At 37.2% G+C, this 13,166-nt stretch overlaps 5 protein-coding genes across 5 annotated transcripts; 2 read left to right on the top strand and 3 right to left on the bottom strand.

The window, feature by feature from the left end:
- Positions 1-933: 933 nt before the first annotated feature.
- Positions 934-2,015, bottom strand: RO3G_09419 (uncharacterized protein; the record flags this gene model as incomplete). Its single annotated transcript, XM_067664004.1, has 2 exons — positions 934-1,680; positions 1,863-2,015. 2 exons carry the CDS (start codon positions 2,013-2,015, stop codon positions 934-936), a joined length of 900 nt encoding a protein of 299 aa, XP_067520105.1.
- A 1,634-nt stretch (positions 2,016-3,649) lies between these two features.
- RO3G_09418 (uncharacterized protein) lies at positions 3,650-6,080 on the top strand (the record flags this gene model as incomplete). Its single annotated transcript, XM_067664003.1, has 5 exons — positions 3,650-4,064; positions 4,159-4,209; positions 4,265-5,536; positions 5,598-5,992; positions 6,048-6,080. 5 exons carry the CDS (start codon positions 3,650-3,652, stop codon positions 6,078-6,080), a joined length of 2,166 nt encoding a protein of 721 aa, XP_067520104.1.
- A 422-nt stretch (positions 6,081-6,502) lies between these two features.
- Positions 6,503-6,913, bottom strand: RO3G_09417 (mitochondrial 54S ribosomal protein bL19m; the record flags this gene model as incomplete). Its single annotated transcript, XM_067664002.1, has 1 exon — positions 6,503-6,913. The coding sequence occupies one exon, from the start codon at positions 6,911-6,913 to the stop codon at positions 6,503-6,505; it is 411 nt and encodes a 136-aa protein (XP_067520103.1).
- Positions 6,914-7,845: 932 nt separating this feature from the next.
- On the top strand, positions 7,846-10,326 carry RO3G_09416 (uncharacterized protein; the record flags this gene model as incomplete). Its single annotated transcript, XM_067664001.1, has 8 exons — positions 7,846-8,089; positions 8,156-8,442; positions 8,494-8,715; positions 8,872-9,723; positions 9,769-9,831; positions 9,887-9,992; positions 10,039-10,128; positions 10,184-10,326. 8 exons carry the CDS (start codon positions 7,846-7,848, stop codon positions 10,324-10,326), a joined length of 2,007 nt encoding a protein of 668 aa, XP_067520102.1.
- Positions 10,327-11,633: 1,307 nt separating this feature from the next.
- On the bottom strand, positions 11,634-12,830 carry RO3G_09415 (uncharacterized protein; the record flags this gene model as incomplete). Its single annotated transcript, XM_067664000.1, has 4 exons — positions 11,634-11,958; positions 12,110-12,156; positions 12,205-12,647; positions 12,713-12,830. 4 exons carry the CDS (start codon positions 12,828-12,830, stop codon positions 11,634-11,636), a joined length of 933 nt encoding a protein of 310 aa, XP_067520101.1.
- Positions 12,831-13,166: the final 336 nt, after the last annotated feature.

Raw genomic sequence — 13,166 nt, 5'->3', positions numbered from 1 at the left:
TATCAAAATACTTTATTGCATGTTGTTTTGAGAGCATCTAGGTAGGATATCTTGAACAGGGCTCTAGTTCACCGTCTATTAACCAGCCAAGGCACCAGTACACGAATATATTTCTTTCTGTTCTTGTCATTGGTAGCCAGAAAATGGGATATAAGAATATTGCTGGACGATATTGAGAGAGAAGTATAGGGTTATGAGATAATCGCGCCTGGTTAAGGTTGTCTTGACGAAACTGTAGTACAATCTTTTTAAGAGTACGTTTGTCTAATGGCTCCGGTTTGGGTAAGCATTGTGTTCATAATGGTGATTTGGAAAGCTTATGTCAACATGAATGCTTGTCCGAGCGACGTATGTGAGGTAAATTTTCTATAAATTTTTTGCCTTATTTAGAAAAGTATCCACAACACCAGACCTGAACATGCCTACTGTAAAGCAGTTGCAAGCAGAATACGCTGCAGTCCAGGCTGAAATCAATCGACTGCAGCAACAAAACGATTCCCTTCTTGAGTGGTTAATCCAAACATCCACCACCACTAAACCCACGCGCGACTCTACTGGTGCCGTTTTCCGTTCACTTGCTTTCCCTTCGTCATGGCAACTTAAAACGTCTACCAAACATTCCCACTTCCATAACTCGAACCTTCTCCTCTCCAAAAAGCTTTCGAGCCTAAACATGCTCCACTCTTTCCTAGCCAAGCGGCTGTCGCTAGCATTTTTTGTCCTCCTTCCACCAACCGAAGGTTTAATACTTCTATCTCCGTATACAGTCACACCAAATTAATTTTGGGACAAAAAACCGAAACAAAATTTTGAAAAAATATGGCATGTAATTCCAAGACCAATTAATACGTGTATACTTAAACTTGGGATTTCAAGTTTTGAGAAAAGAAAGATTCACATGTTTACTTTAAAAATATATTCATAAAATGATTCTCAGTATTCTGTTGCGCCGTCTTTAGCTTTGATAACTGCTTCACACCGTCTCTTCATACTTCGAACTAATCGGTCCGCAAACTCATCATCCATTCTTTCCCACTCTTCTTGTAGAGCCACCTTCAATTGCTCCAAGTTTTTGATCGACGATCTTTTTCTTTCAATTCGCCTTTCAAGAGCATTCCAAACATGCTCAATGGGACTCAAATCAGGGCTTTGAGCACTGACCTGCTCAAAACCCCTGATTTGGTGGGTCTCCTTCCACCATCGAGCATAACCACCTGTATGACAGGAGGCACCATCCTCTTGAAAGATAAAATCCCTCTCCTGATGAGCCGTGACATTTGTAAACCAATGATGGAACCTATTGGCCAAAATATTGATATATATTTCTTGGCCTACGGAACTGGTATCAATAATTTCTAAAGGTCCGAAATCTCCTCCCCAAAAACCTCCCCAAACCATAGCACCACCTCCACCCCACTTGGCTGTGGATATTATATCTCTTTTATCATAACGCTCTCCTTCCTTTCTGAGCACTCTTTTTCCGCGTTTACTGCCTTCTACACAAAAGCGCGACTCATCAGACCAAACAACGCTTCTCCATTGGTCTTCGGTCCAATTGAGGTGTTCCTTCGCCCAGCGAAGCCTACTTTTGCGATGTCTTGCAGTCAATCTAGGCTTGTGAGCTGCTCTGTACGATTTGAAGTCAAGTCGATCCACGTACGATCGAAGGGGGTTTCTATGCTAACAAAAACATCCAGCTTTGTTAATTCCACATTTATTTCTTTAAATGAGGCAAAAGGATCCTCTCTAATTATCCTCTTCAAATGCCTCTCAGTTCTTTCATTTACTTTCAATGGTCGCAAAATTTGCCTGTGAGATAAAGGGCTACCATAATCATCAATCCTGGCTTTTATATTTTGTACAGTGGACTTGTTCAAGCCAACAAGGTCTGCAATCTCTCTAATCGTATGATGTGTTCTAAGAAGATAAAAAACCTCCCATGCTTTACTTTCTTTTGTTTCATCTTCAGATATAACTAAAGGTCGGGTGCAGTCTTTGGAGATTTGATCAGACATTTTTTTTTAATGTGTTGATGGATGAGAAAAAGACAACTTTATTTTGTTATGAGCATAAAATTTTCCTCAATAAATTTCCTTGTCCCATAATTAATTTGGGGTGACTGTACAACGCCGCCTTCCCATTAGTCAGCTACGTTCCCTTCTTCAACGATTGCATATCAACAGCAATCAGTCTCTTTTCCAATAAGTTCTCGCAAGCCTGGTGTACCTTCCATCTTGAAGTGTTCGACTTGTATGAAGCTGTTTAGCTTTTGACAATCTAAAATCGGGCGTCTTTTCGTCTTTTCTTGTGAGATGAAGAATTTCGAGAGGAAGTTGCGATTCTGTATTGGTGATACTTCTATCATCCCTCTATCCAGAAATTTCTGTACTGCTGTGTTGATGTGGAATTGTCTTTCTTTTGTTTGTTGTTTCTGTGGACTCCTGCATGAAGATGATTAGTGGTCGTTTTCGAGTGGTGTGAAAAATGTTGGTAGTGAGGGTTGTTGTTGAGGAGATAATGGCTGTAACGCCTGTGTTACTGATGATTTATGTTGTATTGCTGGCTGTTGTTGTTGGAGTGTCCCTGATGAGGAATTTGGTTATACAATTGTGAGAAATGCTATTGTTGGAACTGGTGTTGTAAAAGGTTGGGGTTCCACGTCCCCTTCATCTATAGAAGATTTTTCCTCTTCTGCTTGAGAAAAATTCTCATCCACCTCGGTAGTTGTTCCAATATTGAGATGATGCAAACCTTCCTCAACCTCTTCCATTGGATCGTGGAGTGACTGCGGCTCTAAGCACTCGTCGTTGGAAATTGGCTTCATTGTACAACTCAATAAACTTGCCGCTGAAGGTATCTTGTTTGTTTCCATATTCTTTTCTATCTAAAAGTTTAAGCCTTGCTGAGAGCTTAAATGCTTTTCTTGCATAATCTTTAACATATTCATTGTGTTGCCTGACTTATATCCAGGCATGGATAGCAAGTTATTTGGCGCTTTATATAGCTTCTTCGAAGAGTTTTTGGGCACCTGCTGCTAATAATTTTCCATTTTGGATGGTAAAGAGTTGTTCGTAGGTCCTTGTTGCTGCTCTTTTATGGATGAGATTGACTTCGGGTCCTTTGTAATTGGAATTGATGACCTGAGCTGTGTCCACTATATAGTTTTTTAGCTTTGGGATGAGCGGTTTGTTGATCTTTTCGCCCATAGTCGATTCTTCATTATAATATTTGCTGATTTCTCGCATGTCGCGCTTAAAATCACATTGATATTGTTGCCTCGTAGTATTATCCAAAGAGGAAGCGATTTCCACTGGTGGTTCTCGATCTCCTTTTGCTCCTTGTGTTGTTGCTTGTGTCTTATTTCTGAAACGTCGGAATTAATTCAAAAACTTCTTCTGTGTGTATTTGGATGTGTGTTCATTTTAAGTACTGTTTGGATTAGTCATAGTATTTGAAAGGAAAATAAAGCATGACTCAGAGAGCATGTATCACATCGGAAGTCGAAGTGAAGGCAACTGGGATTAGGTTAGGAACGACAAACAATGTAAATTTTATCCTGTTTAAGTTGCATTGAATCGCGGAGATTAAATGTTCTAATGATAAAATCCGAGTGTGTGAACAACACTTTTTTTACGTTCTACTTTTTGTCATGTCTTCTTCTCGTGATGATTGGAATGAAGAAACGCCTCTATTATCAAGAGAAGGTTTCAGCAGAGTCAACAGGACAATTAAAACACCAAAACTGATTTATTCTTATGTCCTTGGTTGTTTGGTTATTCTCGTAACAGCAATATATTCTATTCGAAATACTCTACCAACACCGTTATCCGATATCCAAGCTCAGCAAAAGGATGATTTCCCAGGAATTCACTGCTATAATGACTATCTATCTCATTTTAATACTCCTCATTCTGCCAATCAACGTGCCAATGGTTACCTTAAAAATTGGATCGTAGGTATAGCCGAAAACTTGAAGCAAGAGGCTATACAAAATGGAGTTGATATAGAAATCATTGCAAATGACACGACAAATTTAATATCAAAAAGAAATAAGTTCGCTACTGGTAATAAGTTCAATAAAAATCTTCTCCAAATTCGCTAACAAATGATTAGATGAATATTGGTATGTGGAATCAAAAAATGTCATTGTTCGACTAGTTGGAAAGTTGAACAATAAAAACGAATCATTTTTAATAAATGCACACTATGGTAAGTGAAACATTTTGCTTTTTAAATATGTTAATTTAATTATACATACTATCAGATAGTGTATCAACGAGTCATGGTGTTACTGATAATGGTATGGGAACTGCTGTAGCTCTTGAATTATTGCGGTATTTTGTCAAAAACCCTCCTCAAAATACAGTCATCTTTTTATTCAACAATTTTGAAGAAGGAGGGTTGATTGGTGCTGAGGCATTTGCCTTACACCCTTGGTTTTCGACCATAAAGATATTTGTCAATTTAGAGGGCACAGGTGCGGGAGGTCGTGCTTTAGTTCTCAGGAGTAACAATCTAGCCGCTACACAAGGTTTAGCCTCATCCGGTGCCAAACTATTACACGCATCTCCTCTCGGCAATGACTTTTTACAGGCTAAGTTGCTCAAGAGTGATACAGATTACACCATCTTTTCAAGGTACGGTGTTCCTGGTATGGACATTGCGTTCTACACCCCAAGATCACATTATCACACCCAAAGAGATGATCTAGTTCATACTACGCCTGAAGCGCTCCAGCATATGGGGCAAATGGCTCTTGGATCAGTTCGTAGTATTGATGAAAAGGGCCTTTTATCTAAAACAAAGGCTCCTGAGCCAATTATCTATTATGATATTTTAGGTCGTTTTATGCTTGCCTACAGTTTCAAGACATCTCAAATTATTAATATTCTTGCACTCATCTTTGTACCTGTTGGTGCGCTTACCTGGGCTTGGTTATCTACTAGGGAATCCCTTAGCATTGAGCAAAAGAAACAAACCCTGAAGCGTAATGGGTACTTGATGCTGCAAGGATTCTTTGCTACTGTTATGGCCTTGATTGGTATGGCGATCGCTCTTTTTATTTCATCTGGCTTGATACTTTTCCTCAATCCTTCTGGTACTTATGGAAATATATATTGGATTGGCGCCTATTTAGCTGTTGCTGCTTTTTTGGGTTTAATGATGTCACAGTTTGCTCTTGCCAGATGGACAAAGTCAGTAACTAGAAACTTGGACAACATTCGTGTCAGTTTCTATGGTTTGACAATATTTTGGTGGATACTACTTGTCATTGCTACTGGTCTCGACTCACAAAAGGTTGCAAGCACCTATCCTGCTATTTTTTTCTTCTTGAGTAGTACAGTAGCCACGGTTATTCTGGTACCACTTGCACCTTTGACTGAAGAAGAACAGCTCATCAAGAAACATACCAAATCCTGGTTAGCAGCACTCTTAGCTCAAGTATTGGTACCTGCAACATTAATTATCGAGCTTATACTATTTACAATGGATTGTATGCGTCATACTACAGCAGATGGTACTCCAGAATCAGCAAGTAAGTTTTAACTCATGAAAAGAAGACCAATGCTAATTGTTTTATAAAGTTTATTTGTTAGTATGTGTGCCCATTCTTCTTTTAGTATTGCACCTACTGCCATGGGTCCACGCTGCAGGAGAGCTTAGAAAGACTACTTTAGTTGCTGGTGTTGTTTTTATCATCATGTTTCTAGTATGCGCTATCATTGGGCCTTTCAACAATGATATATCCCCTAATAGAATTGTTTTTAATCAAGAATATAATGCTACCGAAGGTGCTCTGTCTACTGTCATTCTTTACACAGGAGTTTCTTCCTCCAGCCTATTACAGAAGACATTAAAGCAAGCATTGACTACATCCGAGTTTGACACGTTACAGTGTGATCGATTCATGGACTATCAAGCACGTTGCAAGTATCAGACAAATCTTAACCCTATTTATGCTCAATATCCCAAAGAAGAATTCGAGATAGATGTAAAGCGTAATGGTTGTCAAGGTCACGTCTGTACTATTAATATTACAACCACAGTACAACACAGCTTATTATGTCAAATGGAATTGAGTAATCAACATATCTCTGGGTTACAAGCTTGGATCAATGGAGAACTCATCCAACTTCCCGGTGAAGAGAAAAACAGCAATCGAACAACTCACGCGCTAATGGCTTATTCCAATCAAGAAGGAAAAGCTGTTCAATGGGATTTAGCATACGCTAATAATCAACAGGAAGTAGGCAAAGCATTGTTTAGTTGCATTTACGATGATTGGACAAATGATGAGCTACCAGCCTTTACCACTTTACGTAATAACTTACCAATAAGTCAATTGCTGACAATTCGTGGTGGTGTGGGGCTTGCCAAAGTCCATTATCTTCCTTCAATTGATTTGAGCTAAAAAAAAAATATAAACCGTAATAAAAAACCAGCACAGTTCTTTTTTTTTTTCTCAAAATCTAGTTTATTTGTACAGAATAGCTCTCCCCTCTTATTTCTTTGCCTTTTCCAATTGTTCTTGTTTCCATAATCCTTGAAGTGATTGGAATGCTTTGCCAGGTTGATCTCTTAAATAATACAATTTGGCTCTTCTGAATTTATCTTCATTTGGCTTTTGCATCACCTTGACACTTTTCAATAAAGGTGAATAAAGACTGTATCTTTGTTCAACACCAACACGCATCACAATGTTACGAAGTGTGAAGTTGGTATCAATACCCTTTCTACGGATTGCAATACAGATACCCATAAAAGTAGACGTGGTGGTTTCATTAGGTCCGTTAAAAGTCTCGACCAAGACAACAGAACCAGGTCGAATGCCATTAGGATTTTTGCGTGAAAAAAGTTCAGAACGACCATCTGTATTAGATTTTTCAATTTGTTGTCTTGTCACCTCTTCCATTACATTTATTTTAGGTGTCTTTGTTACTACTGTTGAATAGTTCACTATACGAGAAAATCAGTATGCGTTGCTTTTTTATATTCGAATTCAATTTTACATTTTGGAATAACACTAAAATTCAGTGCTTTTGTTTTTAATTGGGAGCTAAGAATTCTTGGAACATTCATTTTAAGGTTGCTTCAATAAAAAAAAAAGTTTTTGTTTTTCAGGAAGGGGCTCAATGAACCAGAGAAGGGTCTATGAACAGTCACTTGTCGCGGAGTTTCAATAAAATCGACTGACAAGCCAGTTTATTTTTTGGCCTTGAAGACTGCCCTTGATATAAATAAAGTTTTTTAACATATATGTAGAAGAGGTGTCTTTTTCTATTGACAAAAAAATCTATGATAATTTTATTTATTATTATTATTTTTTCTTTATGTATGAATAAATGTGCGAGTCGGGTTTTCATAACAATTTTCAGTTTTATTAAAATGAATTGCATTTATCTTCTCCCTTTTTTCTTATTGTTTTTGTACAACACGAAAATAGAAAAAAAAAAGACATTAATTGAAACATAATCTATAAAGACTTTTTAATCAATCATCATGTCTTTTTCGAAATCACAGGGAAAAAAACAAGAGGGTGGTGCTGTTCCACATTTTAAACAACAAAGGTTAGAATGAACGAGTATTTTAAAACTTTTTTTAACTAACCAAGGATAATCAAGTCGTGGAAATGGTAATAATTTGAAAAAATGGCCAGCAAATAATGCAGCAACACGAAACAGTAATCAGAACGCGTACTCTACTACAAATACTACTATAGTGGAAGATCAAGAATCAGCAAAAGTAATGCACGACAGAATGTTATTCTTACTTGGAAATATGATTGTGAGACAAACCAAAAATAGTTGTTACAGAAGAATCTTACATGTTTATTTTAAGGGCACCATGGTTGATGCTACTGTCAAAGATGGCTGTAAATTTAGAGGAGTCTTTCATGGCGCTTCTACAGAAGGAGATTTGGCTATTGTTTTAAGCCTTGCTCAAAAGATATATGATCCTACAGCCCCTATCGCAGAGGACAAAACGAATCCAAACTCTGTTGTGAGCAAACTATTGATTTATTCAAAGGATTTAGTGGAAGTCACGATTTCTTCAATCAATTTTACTGAAAGCGCCTCTGACCGTAATTGTAAAGTATATCCTGGGTAAAAAAATTGAAGTATATACGTCTCAAGTGACTAAATACTGTTATAAGCATTCAAGACAGATACTGATATCACTGGAAAGTTGGAGGTTAAAGAGCGAGAGTTACGTAAATGGGCACCAAGTGAAGAAGATAATGCTTTAGGTCTTTTAGATGGTGATTTAGAATCGTCTTCCCCGGGAGAAACCGCTTGGGATCAATTTGCTGTTAACGAAAAGCTGTTTGGTTTGAAGACTGACTTCAATGAAGAAATTTATACAACTCGTCTAGATAGATCAGCTCCTGGATTCAAAGATCGCGAAAAGCGTGCAATAAAGGTGGCCAATGAAATACAAAAAGTAAGATTTAAAATAAGACAGTAATAGCATACTAACCCTACACTGATAAAGGTCTCAACCACCAATGTACACATGTTGGAAGAGCGTGGGTTTTTAGTTGAAGACAGCGGTATGGATGAAGAGGATTTATATGGTGCTGTTGTACGTGACAGCAACAAGTATGTACCTCCAGCTCTTCGTAAGCAATCACAAAAGCAGACACAAGAACAGCAGCCTAATATGCAACAATCACAAGTGAAAAAGGAATATAAAAGCAACGTATCAGTCAATAAGGTAGGTACTGCTGATCTTACAAAAACCAATGGATCATCCCCTTCACCTATTGCTAATCTACCAACATCCCGTCAAAAATCTAATGAAAAAGGGCAAGAGAAGGTTAAAAAAGCAAACAGTTAAATGCAAGAATTTTCTGAATTTTTTTTTTATTAGGCCAAGGATAACGAGTCACCAAAGAGGATAGAATCAGAGGTTGCCAATACTTTTAGACATTTTGCTATGATGGAAAAGAATAAACTCAACGCAAAAAAGCAGGCTTTGCAAAAGAAGGAAAAAGATGGAAGATTAGCTGAGTTGATGGCCTTTCATCAAACCTTTAAATTGAATGTCCCGGTTCCTGCAGACTTGTTGCCTTTGCTGTCTACTGGGAAAAAGTCGACTACTGCTTCAAGCGCATCATCGACCGTATCCATTTCATCTTTAGATGAAAAAAAAAACAAACAAGAATCTCCCTCGACTTCTCCAAATGCAGCAACGTTAGCATCCACGTCTACTACTGTTGCTTCAACTCAAAAAAGCACTGCATCGCCAGCCAAACCATCTTCACCATTACCTGCTGCTAGTCCTACTTCTAGCCCTCCTGCTGTTACTAACACAGCAAACGTATCTTCAAGCAAAAATGCTACTACTACCAATTCAATCTCAGGATCAACCTTTAAGTTAAATGCAAAAGCATCCTCTTTTAAGCCTAATCCATCTGCTGCCGCATTTGTTCCAAATAACAGCTTGACATCTGCAACACATCAAGATGATCCCAACTCCTTTTTTAGTGGCAGAAACTTGAAAAAAGGTTCAGCCAATGAGCGGACAACGATGAAAGAAGCTTTTAAATCTTCATCCTTGAAAGAAAAAACCAGCTCCAATTCTGTTGGCCCTACCTGGCCATTCGGTAGCAAATCTTATAGAATTCAATTTAACCAATTCAGCGCTTATGATGAAGATATGTATGCTGGGTATCCTTCTCCTGGTTACGGCTATGGCTATCCTCAGTATCATTATCCTCAGGTAAACGTAATAGTTTGCTGTTTTAATAACCTAATTTGCTATTAGTATGTTCCTGGTATGCCTCAAATGGCTGTGCAACAAGGTGGCGTTGCTTATATGAGTCCTCAGGTACGTATTCTTTAATCAGCATTCTAGAAAAGCAACAACTCACTTCTTTACACAGTTCGTATCCAATGTACCCATTTCTGCCCCCATACCGCCTAATGGAGCTCCTCCTTCTGTTGGATACAGTCCTCAAATGACAAATATATCCCCTCGTAAGATCAAGCGTATATAGCCTATTACTATGCTTACCTTTCTTTTCTTCTCTATCAGATGGTTCGCCATTTCCTCAAGGATTCCCTTCACCACAGAGATCACCTATGGTTCCTCAGGGAATGCCTCCACAAGTATATCAATATCAAGGTAAATCCATCGATATGTTTGTTAAACTAAAAGATAATGAATATAATATTGTTAGCAACACCAATGGTGATGCGTTATCCACCTGAAATGATGATGAGTAATGCAGGAGGACCACAAGTAATGATGCAAAGACCAGTCATGGCTGAACCGACGCAATACTCGCCTCAACAGACGGAAGTAGCTGGTAAGCATATATAATATTTTGAATATAGAAAAATTAAGAAAAAAACCTTATATTCAATGAATTAGAAATAGAAACACCTATAACAAACTAAACAGTATCATCGTACATTGTCCATCTTGTTTCGCACCTTTTTTTTTTTTTTTTCCTTTCTTTTGTATATCATTCCTTTAATAAAAAGCGGGAGAACACTTAATAACAGGAAGATGTTATTAAGGTATACTATTACTAGAAACTTTTTGTTCATAAATCCTGAAATCAAACATTGGGTACATCATAATGACCATCCCTGCTTCTTCATCTTTTTTAATCGATTATTAATTTTTTCTTCATCCTTCAATATTAACGAAACATTTGTAAATAAGCAAATCCTGTGAATTATGTAACATGTATTGCATTTTATGTGCTACGAGAATGGTATGACTACACGATTCAAAGTTGATATCCCAAAAACGTCAGCTTATATTTCGTAGCTCTATGGTGCTACTTGGATGCATAGTAGACAAATAATGATATCAAGAATCAGATACTGTAGATTAGGATAGCTTTTTTAGAAGAGAACAGAGATACAGTGGGGCTGGTAAATTTTGTCGGTTTGAAGAAAATGAACTTCGTTTAGCAGAAAACAAATATCGATTCTAGAAAAATAAATGTCACTAACCTAAATGAAATTTTCTTTTAGTATATTTATTGTTGTCACTTTGTACTTGTTTTAATGCAATACCTGTATTAAATGACCAAAGCGATAACCTTGGTGGAGAGGTTTTTGTGATTTTCCTACTTTCGTTCTACTTAAAGATGATCAGTCTAAAGGATATTTTCTGGTGAAAAGGCTAGGGTGTTCGCCGGTCTTTCTCAAACTATTTAGGGTCTTGAGAAAATTCAACGCAGCTGCTTGATCACGATTCCAAAGTCTTCTTTTTATTCCTATGGTTTGTTGTTTAAGACATGAGAGGCTCTTACATCAAGAATTAACCTTTTTTTTTTTTTTTTTTTTTTTTTTTTTTTTTTTTTCCTTTGAATTACCTCAGCAAATCATTGCATAACATGTCTGGCTTCTTTTTCCGTTGGTAAGGGCGAAGGCTTGGCACAGTATTGAATTTTTCTAATTCATTTTCATATATTGGGCAATGGGAATGTTTTGCATTCATTGATTTAGACAACAGACCTGTTATTTTTTAACATCCTTATTAACCAGTTGCTCCTTGCCGGGACTAGCCATAACATCACAGTAAATTGAGTTCTCTTAAAAAGTGTGGTCCTCTGGGTAACTTGAGAGAAAACCATTTAATTGTGTTCTTGATTGATCATCTAAAAGACCAACTTATGGCATCTCTTTTTCGGCGATGGCAAGCTTCACTTGATTGCAGGGTCGATAAATCTTCTTTCGGATAGCTTCTTTTATCGCTTTACTACTAGACTTATTTGCTTGCATTTTTCCTCTGAGACTCTCTGCCTTTTCCTTCTTTTTAAATAACTTGTTTAGCAAACTACGCAGCCTGTTTCCAATATAAGCTTTGATGTTATTATAGTAGGCCGTTTGGATCTTCGTACACTCGTACAAGGCTATTTTCTGAGCATATAGTAAGTTGGAGGGACTATAACTAGCACCTTCAAAGTAAGCTTTTTTATATTTTGATATCAACAGCCTATAGTTTTTGGTCGTATCCTTCAGTCTTACGCTATTTCCACCATTTGAGAGAATAAGACTCAGAAAAATTTCAACAAAGAAATCTTTTGTCACAAAGTTGTTCAACGCAAACTTTTTCATTTGCTGCCAGTGATTGTAAATATATGTACTTTGTGAAGGCAAAGGTATGTGTAATTAATAAGTTGGTAGTGTGAACCTAATTATACAATGGCTGTAAATATGCTGGGTTCCAAATATTCTTTACAGTCGTTTCAATTGTTATCACACGCTTGCTTATCTTCTTAAGGCCTTCTTTAATGTCACTTGCCTTGTCAACAGGAACAGGACAAAAAATTGACTTGACAGAATTTACAGCTGAATTGAAAGCAGTTGGGACAGGCTTACTAGGCTTGGGAGAATTTATGCTTGTTTTAGAAGTAGTTGTGCTTGAATCCATAGCAGCAGAATTTGATTTGGTGATACGAAAAGCAGAGTTGGTTGACTCACCCAAAAAGGGTTTTTTGACGGCAGGTGCATCAAAATCGTCACTGCTATATTCAAGATCATAGTCCTCAAGAGCGATCTTATTGAACACGGTAGGTTTATCTGTTGTAGAGATACCAGTACTACTTGTAGTAACTTCAGAATCTGTAGCTTCCTTTGTCTTTAAGCCTCTTTGTGACCCACTCTGTGGAGTAATTTTCCTACCTATGATGGGGTTTCATACGTTAGACTAGCTTTTTGCTTACATCATGTTTGACAATGCAACTTACTTTTTCTTTTTCTAGCTGTTAAAACAGGTTGGAATTTGTTGTCTGAGTTGTCTTCTACATATAATTCAAACGAGTCTATAATAGTATCAATTTTGTGGTCAGCGACATTTCGATCCATTATTAGATATGGAGCCTACCGTTTTCGCTCTTAGATGGCTTCTTTTGGTTTGAAGAGAATAAAGTATCTTTTAGATTTCCTTTCATTTTCCAATGTGTTTTCATGAGTGAAATATACGAACAAAAAGAAAAAGGGTATCCAGAATTTGATTTAAATGTTAAAAAGAAATACTCTCATCCCATTTATATAGATTTATTCAAACACAGCTATAACCAAATAATAGCAATGTGCCTACAATGAGCTTACATCATGTAGTAGCTTGGAATAAAAGATACTTATTTTCTAGATTCACATAGAATACTAGTTATACATAGTAAATAGGACTTGGGAAGTTAT

Source organism: Rhizopus delemar, genomic scaffold, assembly GCF_000149305.1.
Source record: "Rhizopus delemar RA 99-880 supercont3.7 genomic scaffold, whole genome shotgun sequence".
NCBI classification, from domain to species: Eukaryota; Fungi; Mucoromycota; class Mucoromycetes; order Mucorales; family Rhizopodaceae; genus Rhizopus; species Rhizopus delemar.
This window is presented reverse-complemented; position numbering and strand designations above follow the sequence as displayed.